Source organism: Mobula birostris, chromosome 7, assembly GCF_030028105.1.
Source record: "Mobula birostris isolate sMobBir1 chromosome 7, sMobBir1.hap1, whole genome shotgun sequence".
In the NCBI taxonomy this organism is placed as follows: domain Eukaryota; kingdom Metazoa; phylum Chordata; class Chondrichthyes; order Myliobatiformes; family Myliobatidae; genus Mobula; species Mobula birostris.
In genome coordinates this window covers 144,453,982-144,474,356 of record NC_092376.1, presented here as the reverse complement: position 1 = coordinate 144,474,356, position 20,375 = coordinate 144,453,982, and the positions used below count along the sequence as shown (strand labels likewise).

The following is a 20,375-nucleotide window of genomic DNA, read 5'->3' as shown; positions in this document are numbered from 1 at the left end:
AAAGAACAGGCAGGTAAGCAGAGAGAGTAGTGAAAAATGAAATCAAATTCTTAGAAAGAGGTAACATACGATCAGACATGTAGAATCTTCGTGGATAGATGTAAGAAACTGCAAGGGTTAAAAAGATCCAGATGGGAGTTAGAGACAAGCCTCCAAACAGCAGCCGGGGTGTGGGATGTAAATTTCAATGGGAAATAGAAAAGGCATATAAAAAAGGGCAATGTAACGTAGTCATGGGGGATTTCAATATGCAGCAGACTGGGAAAATCAGTTTGGTGCTGGATCCCAAGAGAGGCAATTGTAGAATGCCTACAAGATTGCTTTTGAGAGCAGCTTGTGATTAAGTCCACTAGGGGAAAGGCAATTCTAGATTGTGTGTTTTGTAATGAACTAGATTTGATTAGGCCTTCAAGAACCACAGAAGGCAACTTAAAAAAAAAGGGGGAGAAGAAATGAAATATGAAGGTAAGCTAGCCAATAATATCAAAGACGATATTAAAAGTGTTTTCAGATATTCTGTATGAGAAGTAAAAGAGAAGCTGGTATCGATATTGGACCATTGAAGAAATTATGCTGGAGAGATAGTAATGGGTGACAAAGAAATGGCCAACAAACTTAAGTCTTTTGCATCAGTCTTCACTGTGGAAGACACTAGCTATATGCCAGAAATTCAGGAGTGTCCGGGGGCAGAAGTGAATGTAGTTCCTATTACTATGGAGAAGGTGCTTGGGAAGCGGAAAGATCTGAAAGTAGATAGGTCACCTGGACCAGGTAGACTACACCCAGATAGCTGATGAGATTGTGGAGGCATTAGTAGTGATCTTTCAAGAATCACTAGATTCTGGAATTGTTCTGGAAGACTGGAAAGTTGCAAATGTCACTCCACTCTTTAAGAAGGGAGGGAGGCAGAAGAAGGGAAATTATAGGCCAATTAACTAGTATTTCAATCAATGGTTAGGAAAATGTGGGAGTCATTATAAAGGATGAGGATTCAGGATACTTGGAGACGCTTGGGAATGTGAGCCAAAGTTAGTATGGTTTCCCTAAGGGAAATCTTGCCTGACAAATGTGTTGGAATTCTTTGAGAAAATAACAAGCAGGGTAGACAATGGAGATGCTGTTTACTTGGATTTTCAGAAGGTCTTTGACATGGTACAGCACATGAGGCTGCTTAACAAGGTAAGAGCCCTTGTTATTACAGTAAAGATAAAGGCATCAATAGATTGAGTGACTGGCAGGAGGCAACGCGTCGAACAGTTTCTATTCTGGTTGGCTGCCCATGACTAGTGGTGTTTTGCAGGGGTTGATATTGGAACCACTTCTTTTCAAGTTATGTGTCAGTGATTTAGACGATAGAATTGATGTCCTTGTGACCAAATTTGCAGACAGCACAAAAATAGGTGGAGGGGCAGGTAGTGTTACGGACTGTCAGGTTAGGAGACTGGGCAAAGAAGTGACAGATGGAGACTAGTGTAGGGAAGTGTATGGTCATGCACTTTGGTAGGAGGAATAAAGGCATAGATTATTTTCTAAACAGGCAGCAAGTTCAGAAATGCAATGGGACTTGGGAATCCTTGCACAGGATTTCCCAAAGGTTAACTTTCAGGCTGAGTCGGTGGTAAGGAAGGCAAATGCAATGTTAGCATTCATTTCAAGAGGACTAGAATATAGGAGCAAGGATGTGATGCTGAGGCATTGGTCAGACCACACTTTGAGTATTATGAGCAGATACTAAGAAGAGATTGCATTGAAGAGTGTCCAGACGAAGTTCACAAGAACAGTTCTGGGAATGAAAGGTTTAACATATGAAGAGTGTTTGATGGTTCTGGGCCTGTACTTGCTGGAGTTTAAAAGAATGAGGGTGGATCTCATTAAAACCTTTTGGTTCTGGGCCTGTACTTGCTGGAGTTTAAAAGAGTGGGAGGGGGGATCTCATTAAAACCTATTGAATATTGAAAGGCCTAGATGGAGTGGATGTGAAGAGGATGATTCCTATACTATGTGAGTCTAGAATAAGAGGGCACAGTTTCAGAATAAAGGGGCTTCCATTTAGAACAGAGATATGAAGGAATTTCTTTAGGTGGAGTGTGGTGAATGTGTGGAATTTATTGCCACAGACAGTTGTGGATGTCAAGTCATTGAGTATATTTAAAGTGGAAGTTGATAGGTATTTGGTTTGTAAGGGCATCAAGATTTATGGAGAGAGGGCAGGAAAATGGGGTTGAGAGGGATAATACAACCATGGTGGAATGGTGGACCATATGCAATGGGCTGAGTGGCCTAGTTCTGCTTCTATATCTTATAGCCTATGATCTAGTATTCACAGTTTACAATTAATGTTGTAAAGCTAAGTTCCTTGAGCACATAAAACTCCCAACTGTAAACACATCAGTTATTGATATGCTGAATGATATTATCCATCTGTTCTGCAAGTTTCCTTGAACTAAGCAACTTAAGAGTCAGCTTATCAGCCCAAATTAACCAACCCATCAGTTTACACTGTAACCTGAGCAGCGATAAAGCAGGTGCAGTGACTAGCATCTGTTTCTACACAGAGTAACTTCTACCTATGGTGCTTGATTGCAAAGCTATGTTTTAACTACAAGCTGATTACTGATTTCTGTTTACTTTTTAAAACTGAAGACTGACAGCCTTTTATGAACAGAAACTAAATTATTAGTTGGAAGTTTACTTACATCTGTTTTTATATTATGTGGTACCTGCTATTTAGAGAGCAAACTTAAAAAAAACCCAAGAAGTGAATATTTGTCAGAGATGCAGCACTTCTATTAGCTGTGCAAGTGCACTGTTCTTATCTCCGAAATTAAAGTTTTCTGGAAAATAGTTCCACAACGAATTAAGTGTTTAACAAGTACTTACTTATATGTAAAGCTGGGACAAAGATGTGGCGTAGTCACGACTCCAAACTCAAATCTCACTCAGCTCTGCAAGTTTCATGCAAGTATAATAATCTTATGAGGCCTCTTACTCTCATCTGTGCTGAATTTAGTCCTGTCTTAGAGCGATTTTACTTCATCCCACACCAAATATTGTCCAATTACTTTATCACCCACCCACAATGGCATTTAGCCATTCCTCAATCCTCCTTCAAGGCAAACAATACTATACCTTACTATACTGTCCCCCATTAAGGACTTCTGAAGTTGCAACTGACATTGCAACACACTGATTCTTTAATCTTTTGCTCCTGCAAGCAGTCTTGGGTTTCCCCACAGTTCAGTAGATGATGAGAGCAAAGACAGCTATGATTGAAATGAACGAAAAACCAGACAGAACCAAGAGTTAATACCTTGTTTTGGGCAGTCTCAACTTTCTAAGCCATCTTTATATCTGTGTCAATTTGGTAAAGTCAAAATGGGTCATGCTGCATAATCTTCCCTTTACTTTTGATTACAGTGTAAATTGGATTACCAAGCTTGTTCTTCTCATAAGGCGATCACCTTGAGATGCAAAGGTCCCTGTCCTTGTCTTCCTGGCCAAGAAACTGTGAAACTGAAAACTGAAAGGACCGGTAAGTCACAAAGGTGACCACAGTAATCCAAGGTATTTGAGTTTTCAAAATGCAATTTACTTTTCAATTCAATAAGGCTTTTGTGTGTCAAATAAATGATTCAAATTGATTTCTAAAATTTCTAAGGGATTATTTATAATTGGATGCTTGAAAGTAAATATAAAACTGAAGGATTGCTTTTAAATTATGAAATTAAATGGAACTTCAGGGACCTAAGTTATTTATATTATAACTATAGGATCTATGTGGCCACAACAACTGAAAAGCAATAATACTAGCCAAATAAAGTGAATCAACTTATTTTTAATTACAGGCATGCTGCTTCCATGCAAAGATAATAATCCCAGGAAGCAAATTAACCCTTTTCTGTAGTTTTCTGTGTATCATGCAAAGATAATAATCCCAGGAAGCAAATTAACCCTTTTCTGTAGTTTTCTGTGTATCATGCAAAGATAATAATCCCAGGAAGCAAATTAGCCCTTTTCTGTAGTTTTCTGTGTATCATGCAAAGATAATAATCCCAGGAAGCAAATTAACCCTTTTCTGTAGTGTTCTGTGTATCATTTATCTCTGCTATCTTGGATACCGATATTACTGAGTCCCACTTTCTTGCTTCCTCCCCATAGGCCTTTGTGTTTCTTGCAGGTTTCTTTTCTATTTCTGTTTGCAAAATGTGATTTAGTATCAGTCATTGCTTGGTGCAAAGTGTTTCTATTCACATGCCTTTTTTGGTTGAAAGTGCTTCTATTGATGATCTGTGTAAAGTAACTTTCCAGATTTCAAATATAATTTCTGCTGAAGATGAAAGTTGTCTTCTTACTAACTTGCTAAAAGTTATGTGATTTTAATAAACTTATGGGATTAATCATTTGAGATCTGCATTATACCAAAACTGCTGCAAAACAACAAATTTCACATCATATGTCGATCATAAATCTGTTTCTGATTCTCAAAGCAGTAGTTTACAAGTATCAAGTTGATTTGTAGTTTTATAACTGTTACGTCTCTATGAATGAAAACAAAACCTTTCTTCAGATGTCCCTGCTGGTGAAAGTTGAGCACATTGGCTCTGTATTTTCAAGAAATAGCAAGTTAGGAATAGAAATAGTTCATCTAATCAACTGAAAAGTTCTAATCTTAATCAAGGAAATTTTACTGAATCTACGATTGTGTTTTTTGGAATTGCTGATGGGAAGAACTGAGAAAAAAAGAATCTCCATTGATGGGTGAAGCTAGGACGGTGGAATAGGATGTAGAAAGTGGAGCCAAAAATAAGAATCATCTATACAAATTGTGGCAGTATTTTATATTCTTCTTCTGTAAATGGTAACTGATGCAAAGTCCATTGGAAATTTGAATTCTGAATGAGTTAAATTTTTATTAAGAGATTACGAGAGATGGAGAGATGCTACATGGTTGATGCCAGGTCTCATTGAAAAACCTTAGTGACTTCAGAAGTGAAGTGAAGTCACCCATATCTGATGCTGATTCTTATGTTACAGCTAGCATACCTGCCTTCTGTGTAACTATACAAGGGTATGATCCTTCAGCACAAGACAGCAGATTAAAATGTATGTCTTAATGCTTCCTGAATGAATGAATGGCAGGCTAAATGACAAAATGGATTAGATTTCCTTGGCTTCCCATACTAACTTGGCCCACATGCAGAATCCCGGTTTTGCTGACCTTCCTCACTGGGTGAGATCAAAACAGTAAGGAGTTCTCAGGTGGCAAAGTGCTGAAGTTTCAATCTCTACCTGACTTTGATGACAGTGCTGGGGAATGAGCCTCACTATATGTTAGCACTTGGGGTACTGTATTTACTCTAACATAAGAATAGGACCAGGAGAGGCCATTGGGCCTGTCAGGCCTGCTTTACCATTCAATATGATCATGACAGATCAGGCCATGGACTCATCTCCTCTTTTCTGTCTTTTTCCTGTAACCCTTAATTCCCCTGCTATGCAAAATTCTATCTAACTGTTTCTTAAATGTATTTAATGAGGTAGCCTCTACAGCTTCTCTAGGCAGAGAATTCATAGATTCACTACTCTCCGTGAAAAGCTGTTTCACCTAATCTCCATCTTAAATTATTCCTGCCAATCTTGAGGCTAGGCCCTCTAGTTCTAGTCTAATTCACCAGTGGAAAAAAAAACTTTCCTGCCTTTATCTTACCTATCCCTTTCAAGATTTCATATGTTTCTATCAGATACCCTCTCATTTTTCTGAATTCCAGCAAGGATAGTCTCAGGCAACTTAACCTCTCCTCATAGGCTAACTTCCTCATCTCTAGAATAAACCTAGTTAAATTCCCCTGCACTACCTCCAAAGCCAGTATATCTTTCCTCAAGTAAGGAGACCAGAACTACATGTATTACTTCAGGTGTGGCCTCACCACTATCCTGTACGTTTGCAGCATAATCTCCCTGCTTTTAAATTCAGAACCTGTAGCTTTGAAGGCCAACATTCTGTTTGTCTTCTGGATAACCAGTTGCACCAGAAAATCAACCTTTTGTGATTCATGCACAAGTACTCTGAAGTCACTCTGCGCAACAGCACGCTGCAATCTTCCACTATTTAAACAACGATCTGATCTACTTTTCCTTCAAAGTGGATGCCAATGAAGTACTCCATCTTCAAGATACTTGCCCACTCACTTAACCTATCTATAGCTCTCTGCGGACTCTCCACACACACACTTGTCTTTTCCACTCAATTTAGTGTCATCAGCAAACTTAATTATGCTAAACTTGGTCTCCTGTTACAAATCACAATCATTTGTGGACCTTGCACCAGCACCTACAGCACTCTGCTCACCAACCAGAGAAGCCTCCATTTATCCCAACTCTCTGCCCTCTAATGCTTAACTAATCCTCCATCCATGCTAATAAATAACCCCCAAGTCCATGCTTATCTTATGGATATGACTTCTGATATGGTCATTAGTTTTCAAGATCCACCATTGAATTCATCAATTCATTCCACATATCCATCATTCAGTTTTATTTCCAGTGTCATCTTGGACATCAGATTTCTTTCATCTCTTCTATTTTTATTTTTTGTACAACTGCCTCACTTCTTGCTTTCCTTCTGACCTATCAAAAAGGCCACCACTTTTGTGCTAAGCAGGTCCTTTCCCTTTTTTGTGGAATATAAAACTTGGTTTATTCCCAATTCTGCTTTTTTTCTTCACAGATTTCCAGCATTTAATGTTCTCATTTTCAGTGTTGTATGTAAGGCTAAGGTTTTAAATATCTCTGAATTTCATAGACATTTTAAAATTATTAAAAGTGAAATGAACGTATCTAAAAAGACAAGATTATGAAAAGTAAGTAAATGTACATTAACACAGTAGGTCATTATTTTTTTCAAGTAAGATAATCAAAAATTAACTTAGCCTCCCTTGCCACAGGCTAAAATTCACCACTTGAAATGAAAGGGGCTTGTATTTTATTGTTGGGTTGTCGTAGGATCGGAGAGGATAAAATGCAGCACATTATTGGGCGTTTCTGGGCTCCATTTCAGATTCTGGAGTTGGTTGATGGTGTCATAACAGATCCCTGGGATTTACTTCCATAGAGGTTCCTTTGGGGTTTGGTCTACACTAGTAAACACCCTTAAGTGAAAATGTTGTTATACTTTAAACATCTTCAAAGGGATCTCAAAGGGTTGTATCAGAAGCTCCTGAATTTCAATCCTATTTCCCTATAACTATTATACTGGATGTTATCTGGATGGAATCCAATTTGTACAAAGCTAAATTTTATTATAAACGAGCAGATGTTGAATGATCTTAGCACCATGATTTGCAGTACATCTTCTGTTAATCAGAAAAATGACAAGGGTATTGAATTTAGAGCAACGCACACACAAAATGCTGGATGAACTCAGCAGGTCAGGCAGCCCCTGTGGAAATGAATAACCAGTAGATGTTTTGGACCGAGACCCTTCTTCAGGACCAAAAATTGAATTTTCAAACCTCATTAGTGCATTTTTTTTTACATTTCATTAAATTAGGAGCAAAATATGTTTAAGGAGGAAATCTAAAATTGTGCCTCAGACAAGTGGTAGTGATACTAACTACTGTTAATTAGAACTTTGAAAACCTTAACTTTGTTGGGTTCTCCTGAAATGATTGTGCTTGACAATAGAAGTGTTTTGTATCATAGGACAGACTGGAACAGAGTTCCAGATTATTGTACTGTAAAACAGAATTATTGTTATAGATGTTCATTTGAAAGGGTCCAACCTATGCTTATGGGGATAATATTGATAAGTATAATGAACAGCATGGATGAGATGGGCTGAAGAGCCTGATTGTTTCTGTACATCGCCATGACTCTATGACAGCAAGATTATCAGGGAACAAGCTTTCTTTTGTAAGTCAACAGTAGGGAGATGCAGATTGATAAGGGCATGTTTAGAAATATGCTAATTACCTGCAGAGAACATTATTGCCTGGAATTTCACCCTCATTCAGTGCATTATAACATTAACACTCATTCAGAAGAAATTTGCAAGTTTGAACAAAACTTGTTAAAAGTACCACTGATTGTGCATGCTAGTACAAGAGGTAAGGCAGGCCTGTGTGGAGCTGGAGGCACAGTTTGCCATTGAAGTATCCTTGCTTTGCTGACCTCTAGGAAAATGATCAGACCTTACAGAGCGTTTCTCCGTGGCAGACACTGAAAGGGGTGGTATGAAGTTGAGCGAAAGCAAAAATCTCCAGCTTGCACTATAATGCTAGATTTTATAGGTGCCACAAGTGGCCCTACGCCACAGCAAAGTGTAGACTAATCTCTTGCGGGAACGTACACCAGTCCTCAGTGGAAAGGCTGAGCAGCTTTAAATTGCTGCAGGTCAACATCTTGAAGGATCTCTTCTAGGCCCCACAATTTTTATGTCTTCGCACTGCACTGCTGCAAAACAATAATTTCACTTATTATGAGTGGTAATAAGCCTGAGTTTGATTGTGCACCAGTTTAGTCAGCTAATCACGGAAGTGGCTACTGTGGAGATGATAACATCAGCAGGACCACAACTCATATTGATTGAGCTACAGACACAGTGGGAGGTCCCAGACCGATCTCCCGGTGTGGGCTATTTCATGATGTGTGCACTTATCACAGAGAGAACCAGTTTTAAAGTTGGTAAATTGCTTTATTACTGTCACATGTACTGAGGTACAGTGGAAAAACATTGCATGCCATCCGTACAGATCCTTTCACTACAACTGTGCACTGAGGTAGAATGAGGGAAAACAGTAACAGAATTCAGAATAAAGTACTGCAGTTAGAGGGAAATACGGTCGTACAACAGTGGGATAGAAGCTATCCTTGAATCTATCTACATGCTGCCAGGCTTTTGTATCTTCTGCCCGGTGATGGAGGATGGGGGTTGGTGATAGGGAGAAGAGAGAATATCTGGGATGGGCATGATTGTTGATCACGTCAGCTGCTTTACTGAGGCAGCAGGAACCGTGCACAGATTGCAAGGCGGGGAGACTGTTTTGCATGATGTGCTGAGCTACGCCCAGAACTCCGTGTGGTTTCTTGTGGTCTCGGACAGAGCAGTTGCCTTATCAAGCTGTGATGCATCTGGATAGGATGCTTTCTACGGTGAATTGATAAAAACAGCGAGTGACAGAGAGGAAATGCTAAATTTCTCGAGCCTTCTGAGCAAGCAGAGGCACTGATGTGCTTTTCTGGCCGAGGTGTTCACTCCTAGGGACTTGAGGCTTCCTTCTCTTTCGATGTTGATGGAAACAGGAGCGAGCATACTACCACCCCTCATGAAGTCAATGGCCAGCTTCTCTGTTTTGCTTACATTGAGAAAACTGTTGTTCTCATGAAGCTAGACCACTAGGCTTTCTGTCTCCCGTCTATACTCCAATGCGTAGTTATTTAAGATACAGCCCACTGCAGTGATGTCATCGACAACCCTGTATCTGCTGTTCGAGCAGAAACTGGCCATGCAGTTGTGACTGTACAGTGAGTACGTGGCTGAGGGGCACCAATGTTGACCATGATCATGACAGAGGTGTTGCCACCTGTCCTTATTGATTTTGGTTTGTTTGTCAAGAAGTCAAGAATCCAGTTGCAGATGGAGGTTCTGAGTTTCAGGTCTCGGAATTGAAGAAGATGAGTTTGCTTGGAGTTATAGTATCGAAGGCAGAGCTGTATTGAATTGAATTGACTTCATTTCTTTCATCCTTCTCATACATGAGGAGTAAAAATCTTTATGTCTCTGTCAATATGCAATTTATAGTCATTTGTAATAAATAGTATGTACAGTAAGATATACAACAGAACAGTCAATTTAGCTTAGAAATACAATTGTGTCAGCGTGAATTAATCAGTTTGATGGCCTGGTGGAAGAAACTGTCCCGGAGCCTGTTGGTCCTGCTTTTATGCTGCGGTACCATCTCCCGGATGGTAGCAGCTGGAACAGTTTGTGGTTGGGGTGACTAGGGTCCCCAATGATCCTTCGGGCCCTTTTTTATGCAGCTGTCACTGTAAATGTCCTGAATAGTGGGAAGTTCAAATCTACAGATGTGCTGGGCTGTCCACACCACTCTCTGCAGAGTCCTGCAATTGAACGGGGGAGGGAACGTCGACTCAGACCATGAGAGGCCTGCGTCGGGCATTTTCATGCCTTACAAGGCGCAGATTGGAAGTCTGTGTGGGGCGCCACTCCTCGCACAGACACTAGAGCAATGTGATTAAGTGCCTTGCTCAAGGACACAAACATGCTGCCACAGCTGAGGCTTGAACTAGTGACCTTCAGATCACTAGACGAACGCCTTAACCACTTGGCCACGTGCCCAACACAAACTGTACCACAAACTGCGATTGAGGGAAGTACAGTTTCCATACCAGGCAGTGATGCAGCCAGTCAGGATGCTCTCAATTATGCCCCTGTAGAAAGTTCTTAGGGTTTGGGGACCCATGCCGAACTTATCAACAGTCTGAGGTGAAAGAGGTGCTATTGTGCCTTTTTCACCGCACAGCTGGTACAGTATGTACAGATCAAGTGAGGTCCTTGGTGATGTGGATGCTGAGGAACTTAAAGCTGTTCACCCTCTCAACCCCAGATCCATTGATGTCAATAGGGGTGAGCCTGTCTCCATTCCTCCTGTAGTCCACAACCAGCTCCTTTGTTTTTGCAACATTGAGAGAGAGATTGTTTTCTTGACACCACTGTGTCAGGGTGATGACTTCTTCTGTGTAAACTGCCTCATTATTATTTGAGATTAGGCCAATCAATGTAGTATTGTCAGCAAATTTAATTAGCAGATTGGAGCTGTGGGTGGCGACACAGTCATGGGTATACAGAGCGTAAAGGAGGGGGTTTAGAACACAGCCCTGAAGGGCTCCTGTGTTGAAGATCAGGGGAGCAGAGGCGAGGGAGCCCACTCTTACCACCTACCAACGATCTGACAGGAAGTCCAGGATCCAGCTGCACAAGGCAGGGCAAAGGCCGAGATCTCTGAGCTTCTTGTGAGCCTATAGGGAATTATGGTGTTGAATGCTGAATTTAGTCCAAGAATGGCAATCTCACATGGGCATCCCCCCTCTCCAGACGTGTAAGAACAGTGTGTACAGCTGTGGCTGTTGTGTCATTTGTCATTCGATTGTGTCAGTAGGTGAATTGCAGGGTGTCCAGTGTGGGTGGCAGCATGTTACAGATGTAGTCCTTGACCAGCCTCTCAAAGCGTTTGCTTGTTTTTGAGGTGAACGTGTTACCCTGGTCTTTTTAGGTACAGGAACAATGGTGGGTGTTTTGAAGCAGGTGGGCACTCTACACTGGGAGAGGGAGAGATTAAAAATGTCTGCAAACTTATCAGCCAGTAGTGCTGTGCACACCCCTAGTACCCGCCCTGGGTTACCATCCGGTCCCGCAGCCCTGCGGCTGTCCACTTGTTGGAAACACATGCGTACTTCAGCCTTAGAGATGACCAAGGTGTAGGTCGCATCAAAGGCTCTCCTCGGGGCGGGGGGTGGGGGGGTGCCCTGTGTTGGCGACATCGAACCGAGCATGAACCAGATTTAGCTCATCTGGGAGAGAAGCAGCGATGTTGGCAGCACCACTGTGTTTAGCTTTGAAGTCTGTGATGGTGTGCAGACCTTGTCATAAGCTGCATGTGTTGTCGGTGGAAAGCTGTGTCTGGATCTGGTCCCTTTATTGTTTCGCAGCCTTGATGACCTTTTGTAGATCGTAGCTGCATTTCTTGAGTTCCTGGTGGTTACCAGTGGTGAAAGCTCTGTCTCACGTGGTGAGTGCAGCGCACACGTAACTGCTGATCCAGGGTTTCTGGTTTGGGTAGACCCTGACCAATTTTGGGGGGACAACATCCTTGATGTACTTCCAGATGAAGCTTGTAACCTCTTTGGTGAACTCGGAGACATCCTCATCATGAAAGACATTCCAGTTGACGTCATCAAAGCAGTCCTGCAGCATGGAGACTGATTGGTCGGACCAACAGTGGACGGTTTTAACTCTGACCGCCTCTTGTTTCAGCTTCTGCCTGTGCACGGGCAGAAGCAGGGTGGATGAGTGGTCAGACTTCCCAAGCGGTGGATGGAGGAGTGCCTTGTAAACGTTGCTGAAGGGAGAGTAGCAGTGATCAAGTATGCTTTTTCCACTGAAGCAAGGGGAGAAAAAAACCAGAGGACATGGGTTAAGGGTGAGGGGGGAAAAGTTTAAAGGGAACATTAGGGGGGGCTTCTTCACACAGAGAGTGGTGGGTGTATGGAATGAGCTGCCAGAGGAGGTGGTAAATGCGGGTTCTTTTTTAACATTTAAGAATAAATTGGACAGATACATGGATGGGAGGTGTATGGAGGGATATGGTCTGTGTGCAGGTCAGTGGGACTAGGCAAAAAATGGTTTGGCACAGCCAAGAAGGGCCAAAAGGCCTGTTTCTGTGCTGTAGTTTCTATGGTTTCTATGCTATCTCCCCATGTGCTCACCTGGATATGTTGACAAAACTTCGGCAAGACTTTAGTCAGCGAAGCTCAGTTGAAGTCTCCAGAGGCGATGGATGCAGCCTCCGGGTGTACAGTCTTCAGGGTGCTGATGGTCTTGTACAGTTCCTTGAGAGCCAGGTCAGTATCAGCCTGCGGCGGAATATACACAGCTGTGATAATAACAGCCGTGAACCCCCTAGGCAGTCAGAAACGACTACACTGCAGCGCCAGGTATCCAGATCTGGAACAAAAGGATTTGAGAGCATGCACATTCCGGGGGTCACACAAAGCATTATTGACCATGAAGCATACCACACCTCCTTTAATCTTCCCAGAGAGGTTTTTAGACCTGTCCTCCCAGAACTGTGAACCCAGGGGGCTGCAATTAATATACAATAGTCTATTGTTTGTTTTCATGTGTGATTTGCACATAAAAGGCATGTAGAGTTCAGACCACATTATAGACTTAATGTTTTTTTAAAACGGTAATAGAGATCAATAATTTTATAATAGCTTTAGCTGTGTTAGAATTTTTTAAATGTAATCATTGTAATATAGGAGCTGCAGCAGCAAAATTGGAAAGACACATTGCAATAATGCCTGCATTATACATTTAAATGATGCTGGTTGACGGTTGGCCAGGACCTTAGAAAGAACTCGCCAAACTGTTCTCCAAACCGCCTCCAGCGTCAATATCACCCACAAGAACAAACATTTGGGACGTTACGGAAAAGTAGCATGCTGGAGCATCTGTCTAGACTTTAGATTCAAGTCCTGCAGTCAAGATTTAAGTCACAAATGCTTTACTAAGATAAAACTGGTGCTTAAATTTAGGAAACTAATTTTGAACTAACTGGAGCAGATTAGTTTCATGATTGATCTTTGAAATTATAACTTGATTATTTTCTATTATGTCTCATCAGCCAGTTGCTGACCGTTTTTGGCCAATTGACAGTGTTACGTACCCTGTAACTAGGTTGCCAAACCAGCAGAAATGGATCACTCAGTTGGAGTCTGGATTACCAGAACTAAGAAAGTTTTATTAAAGAAACAAGCAACACAGTACTCTAATCAAACAGATGATAAATGCAGCAGTTCAGCAATGATAAACACATATGTCCACAGAATTAGGATAACAGGATCAATCAAGCTCTATCGTCGTCTAGGGGTAAATGACCAGTTTCAAAGTGACGCAAAGTTCAGTTCAATTGGATTCAGTTCAGTTCGCAGTAATCACTGCATGGGAGATGGACAGTGTGGGAGGAGAGGGAGAGCAAAACGAATGAATATTCAAACAGCTTCCACACAGACCTTCGATATTCTTCGCAGTCAGCTTTCGGGCGAGCCCTTTGTGATGTCTTCTGAGGTCACCGACCGTGACCCCTCCGTTTCCAGATACGATCGTTTCTTTGCGGTGAACCTGGCACCCAGGCAAGGGCGGACACACACCAGGTTCCCGCTGATCGTGCCTTTCCACCCTGTGTGTCTATGGCTTGGTCCCGCGACCAGCCGTCCAAAACTTCCCACCGACTTGTGGGAGGTGCACCGCTTCCAGGGTCTCATTACCTCGTGGTGTCGTGTGTGTCTTGCCTTAGCGAACCTGTCCCTTTTAATCCCCCTGCTGGGGTATCGCCTGTCCATCACTTCAAACAGTTCAGGGTTCAAAGGGGGGAGCCGATCTTGACAGCTCTCCTTCCGTTAAACTCTCCCGTCCCTTCATTAACATCTCCAAATGCTGCTCCATTGTTTTCCTTATCTCTCTTTCTCCTGAAGACAGGTGGCAGACCAACTGCTGATCCCACTGGTGCCAGCACAGGACAGCTAACATCTCAATCTATGTGTACTCTCGTCACAACAGGATGGCGCCTGCGACCAATAGCAACATTTTGCAGATAGCTCACAATACTACTAGATACTCTATTAGATATACTTCTGTACTGCAGTTGGTGCAGTCTGCAGCCTATAATTTCCCTTTTAAGGGCGTACTTTTGAGCCAACAAAACAATTTGGCTCTTTTCCAGTTTCCTGGGTGATTCAGCGAACTAGACTCTCATGAGCGCAGGTACAGCTGGGGCTGCCTTCACTGGAGGTGGACGCTGCGTCGAGGCCTGATAGCAAAAGACATACCTCTGGTCGGCTCCATTACTCTGTGCTGATTAAAGCGTTGAGCAAGACTAAACTCGTCGAGAAAAGGAACACAAACAATAGGAATTCTGCAGATGCTGGAAATTCAAGCAACACACATCAAAGTTGCTGGTAAACGCAGCAGGCCAGGCAGCATCTCTAGGAAGAGGTACAGTCGACGTTTCAGGCCGAGACCCTTCGTTAGGACTAACTGAAGGAAGAGTTAGTAAGAGATTTGAAAGTGGGAGGGGGAGAGGGAGATCCAAAATGATAGGAGAAGACAAGAGGGGGAGGGATGGAGCCAAGAGCTGGACAGGTGATTGGCAAAGGGGATATGAGAGGATCATGGGACAGGAGGTCCGGGGAGAAAGACAAGGGGGGGGGAACCCAGAGGATGGGCAAGGGGTATAGTCAGAGGGACAGAGGGAGAAAAAGGAGAGTGAGAGAAAGAATGTGTGTATAAAAATAAATAATGGATGGGGTATGAGGGGGAGGTGGGGCATTGGCGGAAGCTAGAGAAGTCGATGTTCATGCCGTCAGGTTGGAGGCTACCCAGACGGAATATAAGGTGTTGTTCCTCCAACCTGAGTGTGGCTTCATTTTTACAGTAGAGGAGGCCGTGGATAGACATATCAGAATGGGAATGGAATGTGGAATTAAAATGTGTGGCCACTGGGAGATCCTGCTTTCTCTGGCGGACAGAGCATAGGTGTTCAGCAAAGCGGTCTCCCAGTCTGCGTCAGGTCTTGCCAATATATAGAATGCCACATCGGAAGCACCGGACACAGTATATCACCCCAGCCGACTCACAGGTGAAGTGTCGCCTCACCTGGAAGCGCTGTTTGTGGCCCTGAGTGGTGGTAGGGGAGGAAGTGTAAGGGCATGTGTAACACTTGTTCCGCTTACAAGTTTACCTGGTCCATTTCTGACACCTCCCTCCCCTTTCTAGATCTTTCTGTCTCTGTCTCTGGAGACAGCTTATCCACTGATGTCTACTATAAGCCTACTGACTCTCACAGCTATCTGGACTATTCCTCTTCTCACCCTGTCTCTTGCAAAAATGCCATCCCCTTCTCGCAATTCCTCCGTCTCTGCCGCATCTGCTCTCAGGATGAGGCTTTTCATTCCAGGACGAGGGAGATGTCCTCCTTTTTTAAAGAAAGGGGCTTCCCTTCCTCCACTATCAACTCTGCTCTCAAACGCATCTCCCCCATTTCACGTACATCTGCTCTCACTCCATCCTCCCGCCACCCCACTAGGAATAGGGTTCCCCTGGTCCTCACCTACCAGCCCACTAGCCTCTGGGTCCAACATATTATTCTCCGTAACTTCCGCCACCTCCAACGGGATCCCACCACTAAGCACATCTTTCCCTCCCCCCCCCCCCCCGCTTTCCGCAGGGATCGCTCCCTATGCGACTCCCTTGTCCATTCGTCCCCATCCCTCCCCACTGATCTCCTTCCTGGCACTTATCCTTGTAAGTGGAACAAGTGCTACACATGCCCTTACACTTCCTCCCTTACCACCATTCAGGGCCCCAAACAGTCCTTCCAGGTGAGGCGACACTTCACTTGTGAATCGGCTGGGGTGATATACTGCGTCTGGTGCTCCCGATGTGGCCTCCCTATTGGCAAGACCCGACGCAGACTGGGAGACCGCTTTGCTGAACACCTACTCTCTGTCCGCCAGAGAAAGCAGGATCTCCCAGTGGCCACACATTTTAATTCCACATCCCATTCCCATTCTGACATGTCTATCCACGGCCTCCTCTACTGTAAAGATGAAGCCACACTCAGGTTGGAGGAACAACACCTTATATTCCGAATGGGTAGCCTCCAACCTGATGGCATGAACATCGACTCTTCTAACTTCTGCTAATGCCCCACATCCCCCTCGTACCCCATCCGTTATTTATTTATATACACACATTCTTTCTCTCACTCTCCTTTTCCTCCCTCTGTCCCTCTGACTATACCCCTTGCCCATCCTCTGTGTTCTCCCCCGCCTTGTCTTTCTTCCCGGACCTCCTGTCCCATGATCCTCTCGTATCCCCTTTGCCAATCACCTGTCCAGCTCTTGGCTCCATCCTTCCCCCTCCTGTCTTCTCCTATCATTTTGGATCTCCCCCTCCCCCTCCCACTTTCAAATCCCTTACTAACTCTTCCTTCAGTTAGTCCTGACGAAGGGTCTCGGCCTGAAACGTCGACTGTACCTCTTCCTAGAGATGCTGCCTGGCCTGCTGCGTTCACCAGCAACTTTGATGTGTGTTGAGAAAAGGAACAGATGTTCAGCACCGTCTGCTCGTGTTTGACCAGTCTCCCTTTCTTCTCACTACTGCCCTCTGGTGGGAAGTGCAGGAGTCATAGCTCCCATGGCGCCAAGTTTGGGAGCAGTTCTTGCCTTGCAGCCATCAGGTTCCTGGACGGGCTTCACTCACCTCAGTGCTGAACGGGCTCCATAGCTGTGGGTTCACTGTCAGGGACTATGCAGTTCATGTTTACGTGTTTTCATTTACTTTATTTTACTATTTACACAATTTGTCCTCTTTTGCAAATTGGATATGTGGTGGACTTGTTGCGTGTGTTTTAGTGAATTCTATCGTGTTTCCTTGTTTTGTGAGTGCCTGTAAGAAGATAAATCTTGAGGTTGCATATACATACCTTGATAATAAATTTGAACTTTGATAAAGTTAATTCTTGTCACTGTGCAATAATATGTACACATTACATTTTTAAACTCAAAAGCACGTAGTTCTATTTGAAAATAAGGGAGAACGTTGGAATCACTGGGGCAGAACATTTTGCCAATAAAAGCCGGTATTCAAATCTGTGTAACGAATTAACTCATTCTGATCTGCTATGATGTTATGAGCAAAATCGGTAATGCCTCAGCAACTGAAGAAATATGTTGAGATTTCTGTAAGAATGAGATGGAACCAATGACCATTTTTTACTTTTTGATGTAAATTTCCTTCTACTAATTTTCATCTTTATTCTTTTTGACTTCAGCCAACACATGGTAGCTGCTCCCATCATCCAAAAGAACAAAATAGTCCCAGTACCTTTAGAACCAAAAATCAGTCACCAAAAGCAACTTGTTCTTTCATGTGCATTTAGAATCCAGTGTCAAATTTCAAGCACACTGACGCCCAATGTTTTCCATCTGTTAGGACATCAAACAGTCCCATCGTTTGGAGCAACAGCTCCCAACAGGGACTATTGTTTCTAAGGTTTATGCACTCTGGTGAAAGATCAGACAGTAAAGGTCACTCTTCTGTCATAAGTCTGTCACAGGATCATGGTCATGTAGTAAGCCTATGGTTCACGGTATTTATGCAGAAAACATCTTGTAAATGGTACATGTGAGAAGACCACACCTATCAGCCCCGAACAGGACTGGCACAGGTTCCTACTTAATGCTCAATGTGTTTCATCATTTCAAGAGCTACGGTCATTTCTTTCGGTAGTTTCTTTTTCTCCACAGACAACAGAAGTTCTCTATTTACATTACAAATCTGGCAGCAAATTTGAGATTGTCATGAACAGTGGTGTTGTCAGTTTATGAACCTTTAGGTCATCTCAAAAGTTCATGTGAAATGTGCATAAGCATTACTTTTCACAAAGACCTGGACAATTTCATAATCTTTTTAAGCAATTTTGGACAATTGATTAAAAAAGGTTGTGGATTCTCTGGAGACATTTTAAACCCCAGGAATGACTAGAGGATGGGTGGGTTGCTACGTTATTGATTTGTAGCTTCCCACTGAAAGTTAGCTCCAAAGCACCCTGATCTAGGTTGAAAAAGGTGTGTTTGATTTCATGCCACTGAACTACTCAATGATGGTAGAGTATTAATTTGTACAGTTTGGCGAGTACATATTGCTGCAGTTAATGTCTTAAGGAGTTGATAATAAGGTGTTTAAATTAATTTTCTTTACAGATTTAAATTAAATTTCCAGCTAGAAAAATTGGCCAGGCAAATAAAGGTGAGATTCAGCCATAATTCATTTTGATTAAAAATATGATTCCTGATCTGAGTAAAAATGCATTTAATATAAGCTGAGCTGGTCTCACTGTTCCCTCTGGCAGATACTTGGCAGAGAGTTCTTGTTGATACAGCTTTCTCCAAATCTTGAAGGCTTTCAAATTGGTGAGATCACCTTGTCAAAGTTGTTGAACACACCAGAAAATTTTTAAAAAATACCATTTATGTGAATGATGTCCTAATTTAGAGCACCCAAAAATCCCAGAATAGTCATGTGCACAAGAAGGAGCAAGCTCCATCTCCTCTCCCATTTCCCTCCCAATACCCTGGGAATATATCTGATTCTAACCTACCCACTGATTTTTAATATTTTCACCTAAACCGAAACGAAAACATATTTTGCCCACCACAGTCTCAAGGAGACACTGGATTGCGTAGTGGGAGAGAGCTTAAAAGAAGCAAGTAGGAGCAGTCAGCATATTTTGCATGCCACAGTTCCTAAGAAGATATTGCATTGTGCATAGTTACACATTTGGCCAAGTCCAATAAAAAGAAATTAGTTTTAAGCAGAGCAACCATTTGTGTGAGTGGGCTGGTGTTGGAGTGGGGAATTGAAGCTGTTGTATATTTAATATTTCAGAAATAATTGAGTAATATTATAAATATATTGTTTGATTAAGCATTATTTGTTTGTTCACACAATTCATTATGGGTTATGTGTTAAAGCACATGAATGGGATACGTTATTACACCATTGCGTCATGCTTGTGCACCTCACTAGTGTAAAAATGAAACATACACATTTATCCTGGTCTCCCTGTGTTTTCCTTTTGATTAATTTCTGGAGTTACAAAACATAATAGTAACAATAAGTTTTAAAATGAACCAAAGGCGACTACATACCAGTTGAAGACCAGCGAGGTGTTCAAGCAAAAAAAAAAATGCACAGAACATTATTTATTCGGAAGGGGAGGAAGAGATGTTCAAGGTTTTTTTAAAAAAGAGGCACAGCACTTTATTTTCCTTCAGAAGTGGGGAGAGAAAAACAGTTGAGGTAAAAAAAGGCAGGAAATGGACGAAATTCACAGGTTCATAAACCAGGCCATACATAATATTAATAATTTTTTTAAAAGCAAAAATGGCTGGCTACATATGAAAGATAGATGCCTTTGATTGCACAACAGATAACTGGATGATGTATATTAAACAAATTGAGCAGTATTGTAAAGCAAATGGAATAGTCAATAAGAAATTAGTGTAATAGGTGGAAAAGCATACATTTTGCTTAGTGGTTTGACTACTCCAACCAAACCAGCCAAAATGAGCACTGCTGATATCGTGAACATAAAGCAAGAATGTTTAGAAGTGGAAACATTCTTGATTGCATAATGCTTTCGGTTTCATAAGTGGAATCCAAGGGGATGGGTGTCCAATTCAATGAACATGGCTCAGCATTGCTTATTCAGTTAAGGAGCTTAATGATGCACTGAGAAGTCATTTAGTTGAAGGAATCTTAGAAGAAAGCATTCAAAAATGGCTCCAATATAAAGCACAACTTACATTTAAAAGAACAGTTGAAATCACTGTTTCAATGTAAACAACACACAGCGACACAATTGAATTGCAATCAGGAATAAAAGTGAGCATAAACAAAATTGCAATGTCTAAGCAGACACCGGCCTGGCCAAACAAATTGTGTTACCGTTGTGGCAGGGGCTCACATACACCAGACCAATGTAGATTTAAAGGCAAAATGCTGAAAATGC

General features: G+C 42.3%; 1 protein-coding gene across 2 annotated transcripts in view; it reads left to right on the top strand.

The window, feature by feature from the left end:
- spock1 (SPARC (osteonectin), cwcv and kazal like domains proteoglycan 1) overlaps nt 1-20,375 on the top strand; it is a 502,072-nt gene that overhangs the window by 421,397 nt on the left and 60,300 nt on the right. For both annotated transcript variants that reach the window (XM_072263863.1, XM_072263862.1), the window contains exon 6: nt 3,418-3,532. In XM_072263863.1, coding sequence (XP_072119964.1) covers nt 3,418-3,532 — 115 coding nt within the window. The remainder of the gene's footprint in view (nt 1-3,417; nt 3,533-20,375) is intronic.